We start from the raw sequence: 21650 nt of genomic DNA, 5'->3' as shown, positions 1-21650 counted from the left end.
CTCAAGTGACCTTCCCGGTGGCAACTTCTAATAAAACACGACTCGTCATCAACTGTCATGAGGTTAAATTTGGGATTTTTTTTGGTCATAGTTTTTGCTTCATTTTTACTTTTTTTTTTGAATTTTGTGAGTTTTGATTTTGTCTTAAATACCTCTTAGTATTTTTATTTTTATTAGCTTTAGAATGAGTTTTTTATACATATATACTTAGTTATAATATAGAAATATGTATTATATAAAAAATCTGCGATGCCATCTGATCTTGACTGCTAACTGTTTCTGTCTTTATTGATTTTTTATTTTATTTTTTGTAGTCGTACTGCAATACTTGAGTCACCTGTGGCAGTTGGTCACGACCAGACTGTCGGTCTGCGGGGTGGAGTCTTCCATCTCCCGGGCCCTCAGCCTCTCCTGGCGGGCCCGGCGCCTCCGCTCGCGGGCCGCCTCCTCCTCGTCATCGTCGTTTCTTGACAACCTGGCAGAAGAAGAGAAGAATCAGCCAACCTGCAAAGGACTGCGTTCAAAACACAAACCATTAGACGTTAATTCACGGGGCTGAACAAGTGTGAAAAACTTTTATTATTATTATTTTTTTGGTAGACTGATTCAGAGAAAGGATGTTCACAGGTTGTACTTGACGGAAGGTACCACCCACCCTCAACATCCCAAAACACATTCAACAGCCCAGTGCTGTTTTTCCGGCCACCTGACACATCCTCTAAGTTGGCTCGGCGCTTGATCTCGGCCCGCCTGACCTTTCCCCTCCCTCCTCCGAGAGCACACGGCTACCTCACATCACACGAGCGCCTTTGAGCCCGGGCAGCCGAGCGTGCCGTTTACATGTTAATTGCAACATGTGTGGTGAGCCGCACCAAAGCCGCTTTGGGTTGATGTGAGGTTTTGCAGCTCGTCAACAACAGCTTACCCTGCAACCCCCCGCCTCTTTCCCCTCATCGAGAGGAATGTTGTCAAAACAGAGCGGATGAGTCAGTTAACACCCAAGCGGGACCTGCGGGATTGTGACATCAGCCGGGCAATGATTGACCTACAAGGAAATCGTTTTGGCTCATATCGTCGTGACTGTTCCGCTGCTATGTTGTGGTTCATTGCATGCAAGACGGGTTTTTTTTCCTCCACCCCCAAGTCTTCAAACAAGTCACAATTTGGAGTTGTGCGCCTTCAGTTTCATACCACGTCATGCCACATGTTGGTCAGCAGTGAGTGCAATGTCATGAATCGTAAAAAGAGGCAAAGAGTGTCCCCAACTAACCTCAGATGTTTTTTTTTTTTTTAACACGTGTTGCTGCCTGTGTCTAAAAATGCTGTTTTCCTAAACTCTTGAGTCAAAACTACAGCCCGACGCGCTGGCTATCAAAAACCCAGTGGCAAGTGAGCTTACTTTTTACCCGGCGGTTTTAAGAGCGAGACGCTTCAAGGTTCGTAAGTATTCAAACATCACTGCTCGCTTGAGTTCGCTCGTCTATGGAGTTTCGCTTTGTACGTTAGCATCACGCTAGCAAGTGGTTTGGTGGAACAGTTAAAATATTTGACCCTCTTTTATGTGTCCGTTTACCAGTAACTTCCACTGGGAGGGACAAAAACAGCTAGAAGCAAGCATGCTCGGCATCTAATTTGGACAAGATGTGTGCGAGTGAGAGAACAACAGACAGCAAGGGATACTTTAAGGGTGCTTCAGTAAGTTTGAGGAGTAAAAGCATTAAAAGAAAAGAGAAAAAAAAGCAACCCTTCCAACTGTGCCTTGTGTACTGGGGCACAAGCACTCTGAAAGCCACTTCAACTTCTCAAAGTACAAACAACATAATTAAAATGCCACTTGTACATGTTGTCCACACGCACGCACGCACGCACGCACGAATCGTGGCGACATGACTGCCTAAACTCCCGCAGGACTCTGCTGTCCCAGAAAACGGCAGCAAAATGTCATGGGAACGAGAAGGAGGCAACGGCTAAAAATGGAATCAAAGAGTCCTTGGCGGCAGGCGGCGACAATCCCAGGGTTCAAGATTCCTCGGCAGGAGAGGAGAACAAACTTCTAAAAGCTGAATTAGCATTCCTGTCAATCACGGCGCGCGCGCGCGCACACAAGCAAAGCCCCGCTTTAATATCCCCCCCCCCTTTTTCCTTACTTAGGCCCCAAACTCCACCAGCATTCTGCCACAGAGCCTCTTGGAAGGGGGAGGAGGGGAAACAAGAGGGAGAAGAGAAGGGGGGAGACTAGGGGGAGAAATGAAAAATGAGGAAGGTGAGAGGTGAGCATGATAATGACGGAAAAGGCAATAATCGGCCGAGTCGATCACAGGCGACGCCCTTTCCTGCATAGCGTCGCGCGTGGAAGCCCAACACTGTTCAGGACACGTCCGTGACAGGCCAAATACATATCTGTGCCCAAAATAAATAAAGTTACCCACGGCCGCCGTCGAGCATGAGAGCGCCTCTAAGGCACAAGTATGTCTAAATATTTTCCTTGCGGCGTAGCATCGGAGTTATGCGAGCGAAACCCATTTGGGGGGTGGGGGTGGGGGAGGTGGTGGTATGGGGGAGCCCGGGAGAAAAGACTTTTTTCACCCCTACTTGGTAAGAGAGGGAAAAAGTGAAAACGTAAGCGGCTGCGGAGCAGAAGGGAGGGCCGACCAGGGGAAGGGAGGCGGGCATTGGGCTGTCAGAAACGCTGACCCATTCCCACGCTGGACTATTTCCTATCCTCGCGCCGGCCCAAAGAACCGCAACCACGCTGCCGACTGGCTCACCCTCCCTGCCGCTCGGATAGAAATCCCCTAAATGCTCTTGGTGAACTCATTATCTCCATCAGGGAGGTTTCGTTTCATCACTGCTTGTTTGCGCACTCAGCAGAAGGACAATGGCGATGAATTCCAATTGCGAGAGGTGGACTTCCGTGAAGGTGTGGCGTGGCCTTGGTTCATTTTCACTTCCTGTCAGAACCAAAGCAGACCATATTTGGAAGCGCTCCCATTCGGTCAGGGTCATTCGCCAAGGATGGGCGTGATCCCTCGGCCCTTCCTGAACGGCACAGGTGGAAGGGCGGCAGTGAAAGAGGAAGAGGATGAGAAGTGGCGAGAGAAAGAAAAGGAAGGGCCGGAGATGAAAATGGAAGCATGAGATCACAAGCTAAAGGGGGGCGTCGAGCTGATTCGCAAAGGGGAGGGGCCAAAGATGGCTGGGAAAAAGGAGATGAGGAGGATGAGGACGTTGCCAGTGAAGAGCGATAGATGGAGGAGTGGAACATCTCTCCCCCCCCCCAAAAAAAAAAAAAAAAAAGGGGGGCGGGACAGCACTGTGGGATGGAGACCAACGAGGGAAAGGAAAAGCTTCCAGAAACTTCCAAAAAAGGAAAGTGAAGACAAGGCCTTTCTTTGAAATCTGGCGTGCCACTTTAGATTTCATAGGCCCTTAAAAAGTTCTGCGTAACGTGACATATTGGACTCCAGTGAGGCCATATTTTAAAAAAATCCAAGTGGTGCAGCTCCATTACTCACTAACACCACTTTTCCACCCCCCCCCCCAAAAAAAAAAACTTGCAGCTTGTCAGTGCTGTTCTTAGTTGGCGATCAATAAGTTTTTCGGAAGAACGCATTTGCTTTTCCACCGTAGGAGCTACGTCATTACATCATCGCGAAGGGTCCGAACGTCACTGCTCACGTTTACCAAGACGGCCTCTGCGCTATTCATCACAATGATAATAACGCGCCGTTAGCAACGGCCGCACTCAAACTAATGCTGAATCCGAAGCGTTCCAACGCGACAATGAGTCCAAGCAGGGGGGAGGTCGTGTACATGTGGTTTGCAATCTTGGCAAAAAATGGAAGCAGTGTGGAGATGTAATCCGTTTTTTTCCCCCTTCCCTTTTCATCAATAACAGGAGCCCCGCGTCACCTGCCAGCGGCGTTATTACTCGAGCATGTTCCCGCCAAGTCGAAATTTGATGTTTACTACGATCCAAAGCATCCAATTCTGCCCCTGAAAACATTCTTAATCTCAATGTCAATCATTCCCGCAAATATGAGCGTGTACAAGACAAAAAAAACACACACGATTGCGACGCGCGTCGCATTACAAGGAAGACTTGACCTCTTGAAAAGGTCGTTTTCATTATTTGGCCCACTTTTGTCACGGAACCAAAAGACCTTGGCTGGTATCAATCCGCATCATTATTAAACTCTTCCTGATTGGCTGAAAGCTGCGCAACTGATGAGGAACTTTTGTTGTGGGGGGGGGGGGGGGGACTACAGATGGCCTTAGCTCATCATTCTCACAATTATAGTCTCATTGTTACAATCTTTTATGCCCGCTTGGGATGTTACCGCTCAATCGCTTGATGGAATTGGGCTTGGGGGCTTCTCAATTTTGTCTACTGAATCAAAGAGTTCAGAGGGCCTTCATATCTGGGAGAGAAAACTGGAAGGAGAGCGCGAGGGCATGATTGAGGTCATCGCAATGCTTATCTGATTGCTTATCAAACTTTTTTCTCCTTCTATAACCCAGGCTGTGTGTGTGGGGGGGGGGCGGGGGGGCACAATGTTTGCCAAACTATGCTTTTAAAAAGACCTCAAGGAGGCCTTGAGCTTTTACAACAACACTGGCGCCGTTCTCTTCCAAATTGGCATCGGCATCAGACGAGGTTGCCGCAACACGGCCCGAGGAATTCCTCGCTAAGTGGGAAGATCCGACGTGACAGCGCCCTGCGAGCTGGCTCTGATCCAGCAAAGGCCACCGCTCGGAACACTCGTGGGGGCTTGACTACATTTGGAGAAAACGCCAAGACCAGGGGGTGGGGGTCTTACCGTTCAGCCTCCAGGCGCATCTCCTCCCGCTTCTGCCTCCTCAGCTCCCGGCGCCGCTCAAAGTCCATTTCATCCATGATTGTACCCTGGGAAGTGACCAAAAAAGTGTCAAAAGTTGGCTCTCCAAAGCACCCCCCCCCCATCTAAAGTCACCGTTTTCAGTGACTTTACATACTTCACATGATCGCAACCAGACGTGTCATTATTCTCCACCCAAGCAGCAATAGGTGACGCTGAGCCCCCCCCCCCCCCCCCCAGTGCGCCAAACCGAGGTTCCACTCGACATCAGCGTTCGAGAACGAGAAGAATGGATGACACCGGGCAGAAAAGGCGGAAGGACAAGTCACCGCAGGATGTTAAAAGCATTCTTCCTAAAAAAAACACCCACAAGGGTTGGGCGGGGAGACCACCCAGGAGTCGCCGGGCCGAGCGTCATCCGTGTCTATGATCTCTGCTCAGCCGCCGTGCAGTAGAAGCGCACGGCCCGAGCGGAATCAAACGGACTCATTAAGCACTTGAGGAAAAGACAAGGGTGCATTCGGATGAACGGCGGGGAGCAGAGTGGCGGCAACACGGCGCTGTTTCCACAAGAGGCTCCATTTAGGTACAACATGGCGATGCGGAACAAAAAGGATCAGACAGTACCTTCAGTAAACGAGCCAACACCAGTCTTTTCCTTTACACCGGTGGCATATCATCAGCTGTCTCCTCCAACAGTGCAGCCGACGACAAAAATTCCTGCCCCCTTCCCCTTCTTGTTTCTTGTCCCTCCTTCTATCCCTCACTGACCTCCTTCCGTCTCCTTCCCCTCCCCTCTCTATCGGCACAGTGAAGACTTCCTGTGTTGTTTACCCAGAAAAAAAACCCCGCTCTCTGCGGACATGACTGGGCTCTCGAGCCACACTTCCGGTGTTGCTTTCGGCTTCTTCTTCTGTCTGCTTTTTTCCCAGCAGCAAAGGCGCGCAATCGCATTTTGGCCTAAGGATGGGCTGCCATACAGAGACCTCGAGACTCGTATCCCGGGCTCAGCACATTTACGTCTTAGGCGTCGCAGTCGTGCTTCCTTCCGCCATGTCGAGACTCTCGTGCACGCCGAGCGTCCCGCAATTGAAGGGAGTGAACGGAGCTGCTTTGATTTTCCCGCCATTAAAGTCATCGATGGCCACTCCCACAGCGGCGCAGCCCTCCCTGTCATTTTCTTCCCGAACACACATTTTCCTCACGACGAGCACAGGGATGCATGCTTTTCCACAGGAGACCAAAAGGGACAACAAGCATCTTTTCACTGCAGCTCCTCACTACTAAGTACAGTAAGCGCAGACTGGTTTCCTCACTATGACGCAAGACCGAAACTAGGGGGGCGGGGGGATGGATTTCACAACAGTGCAGTAATTCACTCTCTATATTTGGATGTGAAGATAGCGTCGTCTGTGACTGTGGGCAAGGGCCAATTAGCGCTGGGGACGCATGCAACCGTAATTAGAAAAGAGACCAAGAACACTAAGTACAAGTGACAAGGCCTCCAAACAGCACCAGTCTAATCACACACGTCTCCATATACGCGGGGGACGCCAAGGGAGACACACTACATTAGTTTCCCCCGGAATGTCTCGAAATGAAATATGGTTCCGAATTTAATGACTAAAAGATAAGGTCCATCAACAGAGCCAACACAAATGAATCGTATAGCAGGACTTGACGAGAATATCAAATAAGTATTTGGGCTGCAACGGTTAACTAATGATACATTTAATACGTTTACCGAATAAATGCAATCTCCTAAGAATCTCTGGCTTTTAAATGGAAAGTGCAAAGCAAAGGGCCCAAGGGGGAAGCCGCTGGCTCGCATAAAAAGGGCCTCCGCAAGATGTGTATGTGTGTAAAATGGTGTTTAGCACCAGAGGGACCACCCACACTTCTACCAAAGCTAATAACAGAAGCAGAATGAGGAAGCAAAGGAAGACGGCGTTCCATCCTGTCGAGCGACCCCAAGCGCAACGTCGGAGGTGGATTTTCATGTTCAAGTTCGGCCGACCCCGCGCCCTACCGACCTGAAATCTGGATCGATCCGCCGTGCCTCTCTCTTCTCCGACGGTGACACGTTTACCAAAGGTTGACTTCACTGTCACGCAGTTCCGAAGTCATGACGGCGATGTCACGATAAAATACTGGCTTTCCTCTCGGCTACACGCGACTATACGTTCACGTTAAAAGCCAGTTATTTTTGGCGTGCGGGTGAAAGCAGGCATTTCAGTTACGTGGCACGGGAGCGAAAGCCCCGACCCCGTGCCGAGTAACGACAGCCGCCCCGACCCGCTCCCGGCGTTCAATAAGTAACGCTAGCAAAAGGGGAGCGGACGCCGCACGCTCGGGGCTTTGCCGGCTGAGATGTAGCGGTAATGCGGAGTATTTTGTCATTGGGTCGTTATCGTGAGACGATCGTACAGCAGATAAGGCTGCCGCAGTCGGAGAGGGAGGAAGAGCGGGGAGGGGAAGAAAGACGGCGATAGGCTTAATGCGTGCCTGGAGGCGCTGAAGATGAACAGCTGTTTTGGCAGAAGCTCCAGAGACAGTTTGGAGTTGTGTAAATGTTTTCTGCAGGCGTCGCACTGGCGTCTCCTGACGGTACAACAGAGGAAGATAGCGGCACAGCAAAAACTCCACTTAAGGGCGTCTGACAACAAATATTAGTCGCAACGTTAACATTTTTTTTGGATGGCATCGCGGGCCACTTTTGATGACTCATCGTCACGATGCGTCTTAAAATCACGGTTCGGTACGTCCAAAGGCCACGGAAGACGACGCGGCGGGCCGGCTCTGGCTCACGGGCCTCGGGTTTGCCACCTGCGCAGCGGCCTCGCGAGCGGTATTGCATATGCGCGATTTCCATCAGTGCCCACGGCGGTCCGCTCGGAACGCGGGCCCAGCGCTTGTGGTCGTCTCCGCTATGCACCTTCACTCTCGCGTGCGGGCGCTCGGCAGCGCGAAGACATTTACGGCGGCGGTCTTTGGGGATCCGAGCTGCCGCAGATGAGCATTCATGAACTCACCGGAGGTTTTCGGGCAGCGCGGCCAAGATATTTCCTACTTTCCATATCTGCCTGCACCTCTCAGGGCTTCATTTGTCATCGGGCTTTCTCCGCCTTGCGCTCAAAGGACGACCTATACAGGCGGGCCGGATGATATATTGGCTTATTTGACTGCGCCTTGTCCGATACACGATTCGCCTACGCACGTTGGGCAAATATCGATTTGAAGCAGGGCTCCCCACTGCCTTCAAATTGTCCCCATTGCGGCTAAAATTAAGTCAATTCTGCGCGACGAGTAAAATTGAGATTTTTTTTTGAAATTACACAGGATTTTTTTTTTTTTTTTGTTGATGACGATCTTTGGCTCGGCGACGCGGTTTTACTCATACTATGAGAATACAGCAAAAATAATAATCCAGATTATACAGTCAGGGGCATTTCTTTCCCCCTTCAGTGTGTCTTGGCACCGACGACCGAAGCTTATCCTTTAACTGCTCACTATTACGCAGATAAAATATGAAGGGGCACTTGGATTATTATTTTTATTTTTTTGTAATGATAGCCCGGATAATATTACACACACAAGGGATTACACACATTCCCTCTTCTCCATCCGTCTGCATACGAGCGCCACGGCGTGAAAATCTAGCACAATGTCTTCTGTTGTCAACGCCGCGGCGAGGCGGCCAAACGCAACAACGGCTCGGCTCGATCTCAATACCATCTGCTTCCTGCTCGCAAACTTCCAGGCGTCCCAAAAAGAGCGCCTTCGACCCCGGCGAGGGCGCATCTCGTCGGCCCGGCCGCTGGTGTTCCCGCGTCACGTGACATCAAACGGGACCGATCGGGAAAGAAATGCACTGACTTGGGGGCTGTCCTTTGGGGTTGACTGCTGAGCTGACCGCACACACCGAAATCACCCGAAACTACCCCGACTAATCCAACGGCAACGAGGGAAAACGAGAAGGCGGAGAGATGTAAAGTTTCCATCCGCGGAGGAAAAATGAGACTCCTGCATTCCCAGACTATGTTTCATATTGTTTAAGGCCTGGCAGTGTGAAAGTGAATCACACACACACACACACACACACACACACACACACACACACACACACACACACACACACACACACACACACAGACTCCTACGCACACTTGAAAGCAAAAAAAAGCTCAACGGAATACCTCGGATGCATTGCACGTTTTGCGGACGACAGGCTGCGTGATGCGCCAGCGGGATGAACGGTGCACACGCGTCACGGCTGAATCGGTCAGGCGAAAGATTGCAGCTCGGCGTCAATACTCTGTTGACAATTCATCGCCAAATGAATGCATACATTAATACCAACCATCGGGATCGGGGTGACGCTGGCCTTATTGTAACTTATCGGGTACTCGTGCAGGCTGCCGATACCGGTCAGTGTGTGGTGCAGATGATTCTGTCCACTAGGGGTCGCCATCCACACATTAGGCAGTAACTATGACGACGAATGAGTGTACAGTACGCATTTAAGGTCTGGTGAGCGATGTGGAAGTGAGATCACTAGAAAGTGCATCTGACAACACTTCATTGGCATTAACTGGAAAACATTGGCTAGTTTACAACCGGGCGGCTAATGGCCCAAAAAGTTGGAAAAATTAAACCGAAACGGTCCTCTCATGTCTACTTTAGCAGCACAGCTCGTACCGCCATTATCTTCCTCGTGACAGATGCCTTGTGTTTGGAAAGCAAAGTGCAAGTTGATTGATACCAAAAGAATCTCGAGGCCTCCGTTTTTGCAATCTTTTGTTTGATTTTCCGCTCAACTGACTGCAACCGGCGCACGCTGTCACGCGCCGCTCATTCCGTCATTTTCTCTTGTCAGATCGTTTGGGTGCGTGAGTGAGGACCCGCTCTTGTGAAACATCTGAAAAGGCAGCTCAAAACACCTGCGCCGGCGTCGACCGACTCTTTATAGGTTTTCCGACGGCGCGCTTGGAGCAAAGTCACACTCAAATTGCAGTACAAACAGTGCGCCAACACAGCATGTCCATCAACCCCCCCCCATGTCGTTCTCCAACAGAACATTTAAAATACAAATATTTGGCCCTTAAAAAAAAAAAAAGAAAAAAAATTGAAATTAATCCCAGCTGCTGCTCGTCTCACAATAAAGCGCCACGGGAAAGCGGCCAGGATGATAAATCCCAAAGGTCAACTGCTAATCCAATCCCCCAAAATAAAGTGCAGCCAAAAAGAGAGCTAACGACTTTTATCCTTGTGTTTACGTTTCAAATTCTTTTTTTTTCTTCTCGAAAGGAGGGACATTTATTTGCATGACAAGCTGGATTCCAATTGCTCATATCATCTAAAAGTGCCAACTTTCAACTTTTTATAAGCATGCTGCATCCTGCTAAACTGCAAAGCGAAAAGGCATCCAAATCCCTCACACAAACTCAGCAGGTTTGTAATGCAGACGAGTGCTCTGCTGCTGCTGGTCCATATGACCAAATATGGAAGGAAAAAAATGCTGCCTTTCCCGTAACCAAACTGGGGAAAAAGGAAAAAAAAAAGAAAAAAAGAAAACGTTTTCTCGCTTGCTGTGTGCATAGCGCGATAGCGGCGCCCTCGCACTCAACGTTACAGTGGCTGGACTTTTGGCTCCCACTCAATGCTTGCGTGACTGAAGGCCACGCTGGAGCCGCTTGGACGCACACGGACGCACACGCGCGACACCGCTAACACGCCGATTATTTCACCGCGCAGACGTTTCATCGAGAAAACTCCTGGTAGGCTACATTCCAAGAAAGAAAGGCCAAAATCATCCGCTGAAGTTAGAAACATGACTGCGGACACTTCACAAAGAAGCGTGGATCCAATTAGCTGGAATGCCCGCCGGTGATGCAACCGCACAACATAGCGAGAAGAAATCAAACGTTTTCCATGTTCCAACATGGTATTCTGTTGATTCTCATCATGCGCAACACAGAATTATCCTTAGGGGGGGAAGCTGCGCTCAAGCCAAAAGCGCCCCTTCGACACCTCTTCGTATGAATTTCATGGTCAATTAATTTGCGTGAGAAAAACGTACTTTCCACTTCAAATCACATGTACATCAACATACATACAAAAATGTTTACAGCGGTATTTGAGATCAACATCCTGGTCGGGGAATAATATTTCAAGAGAACTCGATCTCAGGAACTATCGTATAACTGCGAACTTAGCTCGACGTCGAGGTTTGAATTTCTGCCGTCTACCTGTCTGTGGGTCTTCCCCGCTCGCTGGGTCTCGGGGGTTGCAAGCTGTCGCTTGAACACTTGAAGCTCAGTGGCCAGCTAGCACCCTCTGGGGACATCGTGTTTGAAGCATCACAATGGTGAGGTATGGACTGTTAATCAATTGTGGCGTCGTCTTGGTCTCGTGATGTCACAAAGTCATCGGCATGATGAGGGGGACTGTATGTATGTATATATATATATTTTTAAAGTTGGGGCTCGTCACAATACACCATTAAAATGGAGTCAAAACTGCTAATATTAGCAGCAGTAGTAAAAAAACTAAACAAAAAACCCCCACCAACTTTCAAGCTATTGTCGTTTTGGACACCTGCCTTGTGTCGGAACAAATGAGACGCTGCCAGGAATCTGCGTCTCCTCAATGGGACATTAATCTGCTACTGGTGAGCGGGCCGCGGATGCCGGTCTAAGCAGGCACTGATATATGGTCGGTTTTAAACCGAGCACTGCTACCGCCAATGGACGATGGGAGTTGATCCAGCTGACGACAACATAAAGCCGAATCCAATGGAAAAAAGATTCAAAAGCGAATGGAAGCCAAGCGACCTCCGCTCGGGGCGAAAAATGAAACTCTTGAGGGCTGTATGTTTTTGTCTCATAACCAGGCAACTCAAAAGTATCCCGAGAATGAACAGAAGCCACAAAGACGGCAAAAAAGAGAGCTCGCATGAAAATGAGTCTGTGGGTACTTTGGAGACACGTTGGAAAAGTGGAAATTCTGGCATTTGTGACGGGTTTCCTGCAACAGCCGCATTTTAGTCACATTGGACGACCCCGGGGGGGGGGGGAAGAAAGGGAAAGCGGCAGCCAGATGATTTATCTTGCAGAGTCAAACCACACAGAGAGAACATCCTCCCATCGTACCTTACATGGAAACATACATGAGACTCCGAAGCATGACGCAACGCGCCACACACACTGGAAGCCAATTGCAAAAATGACAGCGGAGTGCAAACCCGCAAAGAAAAAAATAAAAAATAAAAAGTCATTTGCACGGAGAACATATTTGTTTAAATCCCTCCAAAAATGTCATCAATCTTTATTTCTCTCGTCTCGTTTGAACACACGTCACTAAATCACACGGTGGAATGTCGCCCACCCCCCCCACCTCACCACCATTTTTTTCTTTTGTGCTGCGAGGCTGCTTTTCAAGGGTATTACATGACAAGGTATTTTTCAAAATAAGGGGCTGCATTCCTTGAGAGAGATAGCAGGGGATTAAGGGGCGGTGGCGGCGAGCAAGACGACTGGACCGAGAGGCTCTATTACTCACAGTGGGCGCCGAGAGTGGATCCCATGACGCTGTTTGGAGTTAAGATGGAGAATAATGATGTCACTAAATAAGAGTGACAAAACGGGTGCTCAGTTTCATTCTCTCTCCAACGCACATTGCGCTGCTTATTGCGGCGTGTACGCCTCGGCCACCTAGGGGGCAGTAGAAGACACGTACGGATATACAGGAGACCCAGCTCTTCTCGGCTTCTCGGTACGGCAGTAATAGTACAGTCGAAGACATGTACAGATATACAGGAGACCCAGCTCTTCTTGGCTTCTCGGTACGGCAGTAATAGTACAGTAGAAGACACACGTACGGATATACAGGAGACCCAGCTCTTCTCGGCTTCTCGGTACGGCAGTAATAGTATTCATTTTGCAGAGGATAAGAAATATTTATGCCTGTGAGCATTGTGACATTATCTCTCTCGCACACGCACACGCACACGCACACGCAAACACAACTTTTAGAGGGGTTTATCTGCACTAAAAGTATGTATAATTGAACTGCAATCAGCAAGGATCTCGTACAATAATGGGATTAAAAAAAAAAAAATGGCACCACACTTCACCGCCGCATCCCTCATTTGTGCCCTGACCCGTGATGCATGCCATTCCCATCTATTCCCGTCATAGCACAATAGACACTATCTAGCGAAAACAGCACACGGCCCCAAAATGAATTGAATGGGCCGCCAAGTTCTTTGAATGACATTGAACTGCACCGAACTACGTGACTTGGGTGCCGGACAAGAGTGAGCAGTCAAACTGCCGTCGAAGCCATCACTTTCCAAGTAGGGCTCAGCCGCCCAGCGGGAAGCAAAACTGACACACCTCGGTTGAAACGGCACATCCGGTTTGTCTTAGAGAAGAGCGCTCCCTTCGCCGTCCAGAAAACACATTCCAGGCGTGTCATCCGCAGCATCTTTTGAGCAAGGCTACGTCAAGGTTCTGTAATTGCCGAGTATTCACATGTCACCCGATACCGCAGGTGCGTTTTTGCCCACTCATTGTTCCCGACACTTTAGCGGACAAAGCGACCACCGGTGCGAGGGCCGCAGACCCTCGCATCAGCCCCGCTGTTCGCTTTTATGGGTGGGAATTCCATTCGAAATAACAAAGCTCCCTTTCTCCGTCTTTTGTTTCTTTCACGGCACCGCCCGTCTCGATAACTTGGGGAGGCCGCCGAGTTCATCTCCTCCAACGGCAAATTGAAACACGTCACGCAGCTTCACCGGGGCCATTTCTTCCCTTAACACGCCGGCGCTACTTTTCGACGCCGGTCTATTAGGAGCGCGGAATGCCCAATCATCTTTCAATTCCATTAGCATGATGTGGTATTTACCATTAAATCGAGGATAAAATTCCGCGTTCGAGGCTAATATACGTGTGGTACTTAAGCCGAGTAATTCCGAAATTTATTGGAATAACACGTATCTCAGACAGCCATGAAATTGTAAATAATTGAGCGGCGCTCTTTGGAGGCTGCTCGCCCCGCCGAGGTGGTTGCCCGCCGCTTTTTTTTTCGCGGATGGCACAACTGGAAATGAGATTTGGTTCACAAAGCAGCAGGGCTAAAGGGGAATAAATCCCAAAGTGCCTTCGGGCTACGGTCCACGGAGGGGGTTCGTCCAGTTCCAAACCGCCGCCTCCACCTGGGTGACTTTTGCTCTCAAATACACGGCGGCTGTCTTAAACACATCCACGGGGGCCCCTAAACTGCCGGTTCCTGAAAATCGGGTTCAGTCGGCATGTTAGCATGCAAGAGTCCTGCGCATTTTGGCTCATCTGCGGGTATTTTTCAGTCAAGCCAATAAAGCTCGATGGTGGGATTTTTTGGAGCCGACACCATTCGAGACGGGAGACATTACACGGTGACTTGGGAGGAAGGTCCTTGCGATCTTGGCTCGACTTTGACGCACTCATCTGTTTTGAATCTCCTTTGCGTGACATGTGGCATCTTTAATCTGAGGAGAAGGAGCCACTCGTCTAAACGCGCCGGCTAATTAATCCTTGCTGCTCTTCTGTTGAGACGTCACGCTCAATTTGTGTACGAGGAGGTACGTCCCGGCTAAATGCGCCCTGACCTCGTTCGGCTGTTGTTCCTGAAGCGCTCATTGTTGACGGAAGGCTCGCTAGGTCCGCATTGTGATTTGTTCATCGCAGAATTCCTCTTTTGTTCTTTTAAAAAAACAACAACAACAACAAACAAACAAAAAAAAACCAGTGCACTTGCATCTCATTTGTTGAAAATTGGAGCGTTCAAACCAGCCGGCCACCAAGCAGGTTCAATCAACTACAGCCGGGCACCTCGTATGAATCAGCCCTTCGTTTAATAAGGACCATTTGGCTGCCACCTCGCCGGCGATCGAGCCGCTCTATTACAGTGCGGCCCCCTCCGGTCGCGGGCTGGGGTTATTCAATAAAACCTGACTGAGTGTTTCTTCCAATCACCACTGGCAGGCCTGTGATGAGGTAAAGAGATCTCGCGTGCCAACCTCGCCCTTTTGCGCAGCGCCGTCTGATTAAAATGGTTTTCCAAAGCCATATTTCTGCTCTCCCCGGCGCCCTTGCCAGACACCAGAATAGAATGCGCGGGGACAAAATACGAACGGCCCAATAGAGGGTGAAATTCATCCACCAAAACCACAAGAGCTCACGTGAACAGGATCGAATTCTGCCTGAATTTCCCGCATCCTCAATTTAGCAGTCGGATGGCCACCGTCGATGCGATGCGTGATGGCCATTTGGCCGTTCCAAATCCATCGTGATACCGCCATATTTGTTTAGGTTGGTGAAACAAAGCCAAAGCGCAAAAGAGAACCCTGAAAATGCTCTCATTTGAATTTTTGGGGCAAGTTCTTCCAAGGTACGCGCGCTGATTTTGAAGTCGGCTCCATTTAAGGACAAGGTGATTGTTTTTTATGTGTATGATGTCACTCCTCACACGTCAAGTATGGCGGACGTCCAACATGTCGTTCGCACTCACCAAGCCAACACACAGACACACACACACACACACACACATCTAACCTCCGTATAAACCACCGGCATAAATCCAGCAAGCCTATTAGCGACACGCACACTGGCCTGTCTGTCCCTCACCCCTCCAGCACTCTTGTCTTTGTGCAACTCCGAGCGGTTAACCTTGCTCGCTGTGTACACACATGACCTCACTGATCATGTGTTTACACTCCAAGGTATTTTTCACACACACACACACACAGATTTACCTCACCCTATTACCTCCACGCTCCTTTAACTCCCCATCGAGGCTAAAATACGGGCTTTTAAAACAGAAGAGTGGACAGGCTCCTGATAGGCCAAGCATGTTTGGTTTTGGGAGGCTGAATGGGGGTGGGGGGGGGCATGACTGGGAAATTCATGGAAGTATCGACATACAGAATGAGTTGACGATAAGTTTTTCTCAACTCCTTGAATGCCATCAACATCACAGCAAGTTTTTTGTTTTTTTTTTCCATGGGAATGGGCACAGAAACGTCGGGGCCAACTCTGGTTTGATCATTAAGCTGGGGAGGTAAAGGGGGGGGGGGGGATAACTGTGGCCAGTGTCTGGCAGCCTTGGATGAGGTCAGCTTGTATCAAAACAACGTGGGCACTTGTGAACATGGCGGATGTCTGTGAATCCAACCTGTGGTCGCTCACATTAAATCTACTACGAAAGTGCCACAAAAGAAGGAAGAGATATTATTCAACTTTGAAGTCGAAAGTATGATGTCAAACACATGCATGGCACGACGTATACACAAACACACACACGCTGCCATATACTACTACTACTAATTGCGTGAAAAGAGTTTTTTTTCTGTGCTTTTGTTCCAAAATAGGTGATTTGGGTGAAACCAACCAATTTTCTAGTGCTGATTACGACAGAAATGTATTAAGGTCTTGGCATAATATAATCTTGATGAGTCAGAATGGGCTCAATTGGCCGACACCCAGTGAGTTCTCTTTTTGTAATACGGCCAGCGGTGAGAGAGTGAAGTCAAGTTGGTGAATTTAAAACACAAAAGGGGTGTAACGGCGGCGAAGGTGAGGAATGGAGGGGGGAGCCGAGGTTGCTTCCACAGAGCGGGGCCCATGCACGTCCGCGGTCCCGCCGGGAGGACAAAAGGAAAGCACGAGTCCAATCAGATCTAACAGAGACATTTCCTGTGCTTGTTTAATCAGATGAGAAGAAGCCCAAAGGCAAAATGCTCCTGTGAAAATTGTGCACATTTCTCCCCAAAAAGCTGCTTTGGGGAATGAACATGCACCATGGCGGGATGACATCACAAGGGCCGCTTTGGTGAATTGACCTCGCTCCCACTCAATCAATCATCCGCAAAAACACTCTGACATGTGATGAAGAAAGTGTTTCACCTTTTGAGAAACAAAGCGCTGCTGCCTTGATAAAAAAAAAATTAAAAATAAATCAGCACCTACGAAAAAGACATCAAATGTCAATTACAAATGTCTCTGCTTATTCGGCGAAGGGGCTCGGCGTGATCGCACTTTTAAGGCAGGGAAAAAAAAAAAAACCAACCCGAAAGGTTGATATCAAAGATGATTGGCTCAATCGTTAAAAAAAAAAAAAAAAAAGAAGTTGCAGCTGATTTCGTGAGGCGTTTCTTCAGGATGGGAAACGTTCCATCAAAATGTCGGTTTTGCGCCAACTCTGCTGCAACAGGCCACCGCTCGGCTGGACAAAAGACGGGGGCTAAAATGACTCGGCATTCTCCTTCACCCGGGACAGCACGAGTCCAATTGTAGAAAAATGTCACATTATCCAACGTCAGCGTGGCTGCATCGTGACGAAAAAACAAACAAAAAAAAAGAAAGCAAAATTACGCTGGGGGGGTGGGGGGGGGGGATTTCATGGCAAGGGAAGGGCGCTTAAAATCTCCAGTAACACGATTTACACATCACAAACATCTGCAAAGCTCTTCGGGTGTATTTTCCAACGGCCTCACTAAACACCGTCTAACGTTTCAGGCCCTCGTGCGATTTCGCGAGCAATTAGGCGGCGCGAGCACTTTCGACTTGTTACCCAGAGAAGATTTCTTTTTCCTATTCCCGATCCGTCTGTGGGTCCAAACTGTGTGGTTCTGGTTGCAGAGCATTCAAATTACATGCTATCCAATTCACAAGACCGGGGGCGGTGGGTGGGGGGGGTGTATTTTACGATTGCAATAATAAAAATGATTATTCTAATTATAAGAACCCGATTCGGAATCAGCACAAAAAAAATCTGTAAGAGTTCATTTTATTATTCATTTATATTTATTTGATTTTTTTTTTTTTAATGTAGTCAAAATTGCCCTGTGCACGCAAACAAATCTGTGTCTTAATCCTTTCGAGTTGTTTCATTAATAATGTAAACATCTGGAATGCACTTCTAAGCACATTAAACAAAAACAGCAAGCACACCAACGAACACCGCAAAACTGCAGTCGAGCACCCTGCGATTTGAATTTGATTAAATGCACAGCCCTCCATTTATTACAGCGCCTCAAAATTCTCCAGAGAAACATTCGGCATCGAGAGCGGGCGGGCGAGAGGTTAAAAAGGGTCAAAGAGAGGAAAACATAGCTGACATAGTTTGACTGGTCCATAATGAGAAGAACCCGGGCTCATCATGCTGGCACCTGCTGCGGGGCGGGGCGGGGGGGGGGGGGCTGAGGAGAAACGATGTATGTTTGGCTAGCGCGTCTGCATGCAGCGACGGGAAAGTGGATTTGGGAAGAACATATTGCACATTAAAAATGTATTTTCCATCCTATTCCACTTCACTTGGCAGCCGCCGCTGCTCGCTGGCGGGAAAGAAAGGGCCGATTCCTTCTTTGGAACTTGATACGCTGCCGGATTAAGGGGCTCCGCTATCAAACGTGCGTGCCGCACGTGTGGACGCATGTTGAGGATGACGTTAATGAGGCGGATGGGGGTCACCCGATCCACCGTGTGGGTATACGGTCTATATTTTGTTAACATAGCTTGAATCAGACGGTGGAGGGAGCAGCGTCCAGTAACAGGAGGCCTTCAAGCGCACACGGTCCGGAAATGCACGGCAATGTTCCCGACATCCTGCCTGCCCCCGGCCCAAACGCTAACGCGGCCAAAGTCCTGTTATCACCCCCGCGCAATGACCTCCGCATTTTATTTGGCCCGCACTGTGACAATTACAAATCGCCGCCGCCGCTGCTGCTGCGCGCGCGCGCCACATTTTACCGTAAGACATGACAGGCGAGGCGGACCCCGTGGTGGAAGGTAAAGTCAAGCGAGGTGCAAAAGAGTTGGACTCGAACCCCTTGGCGGGGCGGTCGTCGCGACGCTTCATTAGGTACCCCTGCACAAACCGGTGCGATCCATTACAACGGTTGTATCAACAACCTCCAAAAGATAACGAACGCACTGTCAGAGCGACCATCAACCGGATTTATTTCGGCGGTTGGGAGTTTGCAAGCGGTGGCAAAATATTCGAAACAGCTGTCAGTATGATGCAATGCAGTTCTGCAATCCAATGATAAATGCACTATTGTGCAGTGTGCTCCTGTCGAAATCGTTTTCCAAAAGAGTTGACCGAGGTCGTAAAACGACGACACAAACGGAACACTCCAAGTGACGACTCCATTCCAAACGGCAATCAAGACAGTTTTCGAACCGAATCCTGGATAAACCGCTGAGCTGAATCCACAGCGACGTTTGGGATGAGCAGACAAAATCGGCAAATATGGACACCCATCCGGTAGGGTTGAAAAACGCATCAAATTCAAACGTTATGTAATAGAAAGCAATTTTCAAATGCCCAGGTAAGTTCTGTGCTTCTCTGAGCGGTGTTGACGTGAAACGTTTTTCATCGGGAATGCTAACGAGGAGCCCCAGTAATGGAAATTGGTGTCAACTATGTTTTTATTATTTATTTTTGGTGGGAAACGGTGGAGAAAAAAAAAGTCTAGTCTTTAAGATAGATGGGAAAAACAACTATGACCAGCAGATGGCAGCATTGGGTCTATTTGTGATAAAATTACCATGTACCAATGGAACATGAATAATGGTGGCGCTTTCGTATTCAAACATTTCAGGCACCTTGTGACTGATCAAAGTGTTTGTCACGTTAAATCTCAAGCAAAATTAGTCACAAATGACCGAAAGGATGACATTTTTTAACATTTCTAAGTAGACGCAAAGAGGTGATTTAGGTACATACATACACACGCACACTACTATATACTACTACTACTAAAATAGCATTCAAATAGTTCTTTTGGCCCCTGTAAAATTGTTACGCTGCCAATTATTTGCCATCAAAAGCATCTTTTCATGACTCTTACATGCTCCTCAGTCATAATGTTTTGGTCTCGGTGGGGGTTGGTCTTGACTACAACATGGGTAACGTTGGCCGAAATCACAACAACTGCATCGTCAGCTCCTCTTTCTCGTCAGATACTTTCATTCCCAATCACTGTTGCGCCTTTGGCCTAAAAAAAAAGCATAAAAGAGACAAAGGGACTAGTCGAGCTCCCCTCCTCCCAACTCCATCCGTGCATACATTTCACACATATTAGCGTGTGACAAAGCTGCCATCAAAGACTTGAAGGCCAACTCAAGTTCAGCCTAAGTAGGGGGACAATTTTGCTTCAGGGGGTGAAGAGATCACAAAGAAGGTGACACCTTGAAACCAGATATAGTATGCGGATTACTTATTACACTCGCTGGAGGACAACTGTGGTCGTTGTAAAACAACAAAAACAAACAAACAAACAAACAAAAGTTGTCAGGGTGGCATCATGCTGTAAAACCACAAGTGACTTTGGCGTCCAGGCTGCGCCAACGTGCGCTCAAAACTCCAAAACCACAGCTCGCCATCGCAAACTTTACTTTGTATAAATCGGCTGCAAAAATAAGACTCGAAAGCCTCCGTGAGTGACGTGACGCGCAAGCTCGTCGTGAAAAAAAAGTTCGGAGGGCGCACAAAGGAGGGAGCGGCTAACGGGCCGAACAGATTGCACAAAAAGACGCGCAGCGAGCGCATCGTTGATCCTTTCTGGAAAATAAATCAGCGGTCAGGTTTGCATGCGTCACAGAAAGTCGGGGAGCACACGGGCCGAGTGTTTTCGCGTGCGCTTACCTGCGGGTCGTAACGGGACATGATCTCTTGGGTCGAGTGTGAGGAGAAGAAGGAGAGAAGAAGTAGAGGCAGCCAGTCTGATGTCGCTCCTCGGATACACGCACGACTGATACAAGCTCAACTCAAGCCCCGCCCCCTGACAGGAGAGACGAAAACAAAAAAACAAACAAAAAAAAAGCTAAATCGGTGATCTCCAGCACTGGAACGATTTTGCAAACGACACTTGGTTTCATTCAAACTACAGCAAAACTTTTTAAAAAAAAATAATTATTCTGCGTGAAGGAAGAAAGTTTCAGCAGTTGCGCTCGACCATTTTCTGGACTTCCTGTTTTCGTTCACCAAACAAAAGCAACGATCGAGCAGCTTTAACATCACGTATCCATGAGCTTTGACAAACAGAATCGCGTGCTTCCAACACGAAGATCGTCATGCTCACGCCACGTTTGAAAGCAGCAAAAATGACAACAAAAACAAAAGATCGACACATATACGTGTGCCTCTAAATATTGTTTCCCCCTTTCCACTTGAAACAAGCGTCCATCATTTTTAACGCTGACGCAGTCGAATCTAAATCTTCCCAGTCGACATACAGTCGAGAGCCTCCTCTCTTTGTCACCTGTCAGTCTTTTTTTTTCTCCTCCGAAGTGACAAAAACAATGGCTGCGCGGTTCTTTCATTCCCTCCCTGTGAATTAACAGCAGCGCAGCTTTGTCTTCCCATTCAAAAACAATGATGCACTGAACAAAGCCTTGAACCTAAGAGCATTAAGCCACTGGTGCAGAAATGAGCACCATATGCTCCGCCGCTGCCGCTCTTTTGCATGTGTCTATTTCAGATAAAGGAAAAACAAAAATGAATGCGGCATGTTGATTGCGTGCATGTGCGGATGTAATTTGCGTGCTCGGTAAAATCCGCAGCCGACGTGCATGAGAAGGAAGAGAAACAAAGCCGAGCGGGGTGGGCAATGCGCGGCTCTTCTCGTTCCTGAGAAAATGGATGCATTTCAAGATAAGGCCGCTATCCATTGTGCGTGTTTTTTTTTCGTGACTTTCGTCCCAGATCATGTTTGCAAAACGTGGCCGCGAAATCGTTTCTTCGCCCGTTGCCAAATCGCCTCGTTGC

The 21650-nt window shown here is 48.6% G+C and overlaps 1 protein-coding gene across 5 annotated transcripts in view; it reads right to left on the bottom strand.

The window, feature by feature from the left end:
- cald1a (caldesmon 1a) overlaps positions 1-20681 on the bottom strand; it is a 29296-nt gene extending 8615 nt beyond the window's left edge. The window contains exons 1-4 of one of the 5 annotated variants that reach the window (XM_086103673.1): positions 20529-20653; positions 19732-19878; positions 4821-4906; positions 338-475 (exon numbers count right to left, since the gene is read on the bottom strand). In XM_086103673.1, coding sequence (XP_085959799.1) covers positions 338-475; positions 4821-4906; positions 19732-19746 — 239 coding nt within the window. In that variant the 5' untranslated portion in view covers positions 19747-19878; positions 20529-20653. Of the gene's footprint in view, positions 1-337; positions 476-4820; positions 4907-5465; positions 5615-6871; positions 7151-19731; positions 19879-20528 lie in introns of those variants that run through there. The other 4 variants (XR_015099363.1, XM_086103672.1, XM_086103675.1 and 1 more) reach the window with 4 other exon arrangements.
- Positions 20682-21650: the final 969 nt, after the last annotated feature.

The sequence above is a fragment of the Hippocampus guttulatus genome, chromosome 22 (assembly GCF_054856545.1).
Source record: "Hippocampus guttulatus isolate MCC_2025c chromosome 22, RoL_Hgut_1.0, whole genome shotgun sequence".
Classification (NCBI taxonomy): Eukaryota; Metazoa; Chordata; class Actinopteri; order Syngnathiformes; family Syngnathidae; genus Hippocampus; species Hippocampus guttulatus.
This window is presented reverse-complemented; position numbering and strand designations above follow the sequence as displayed.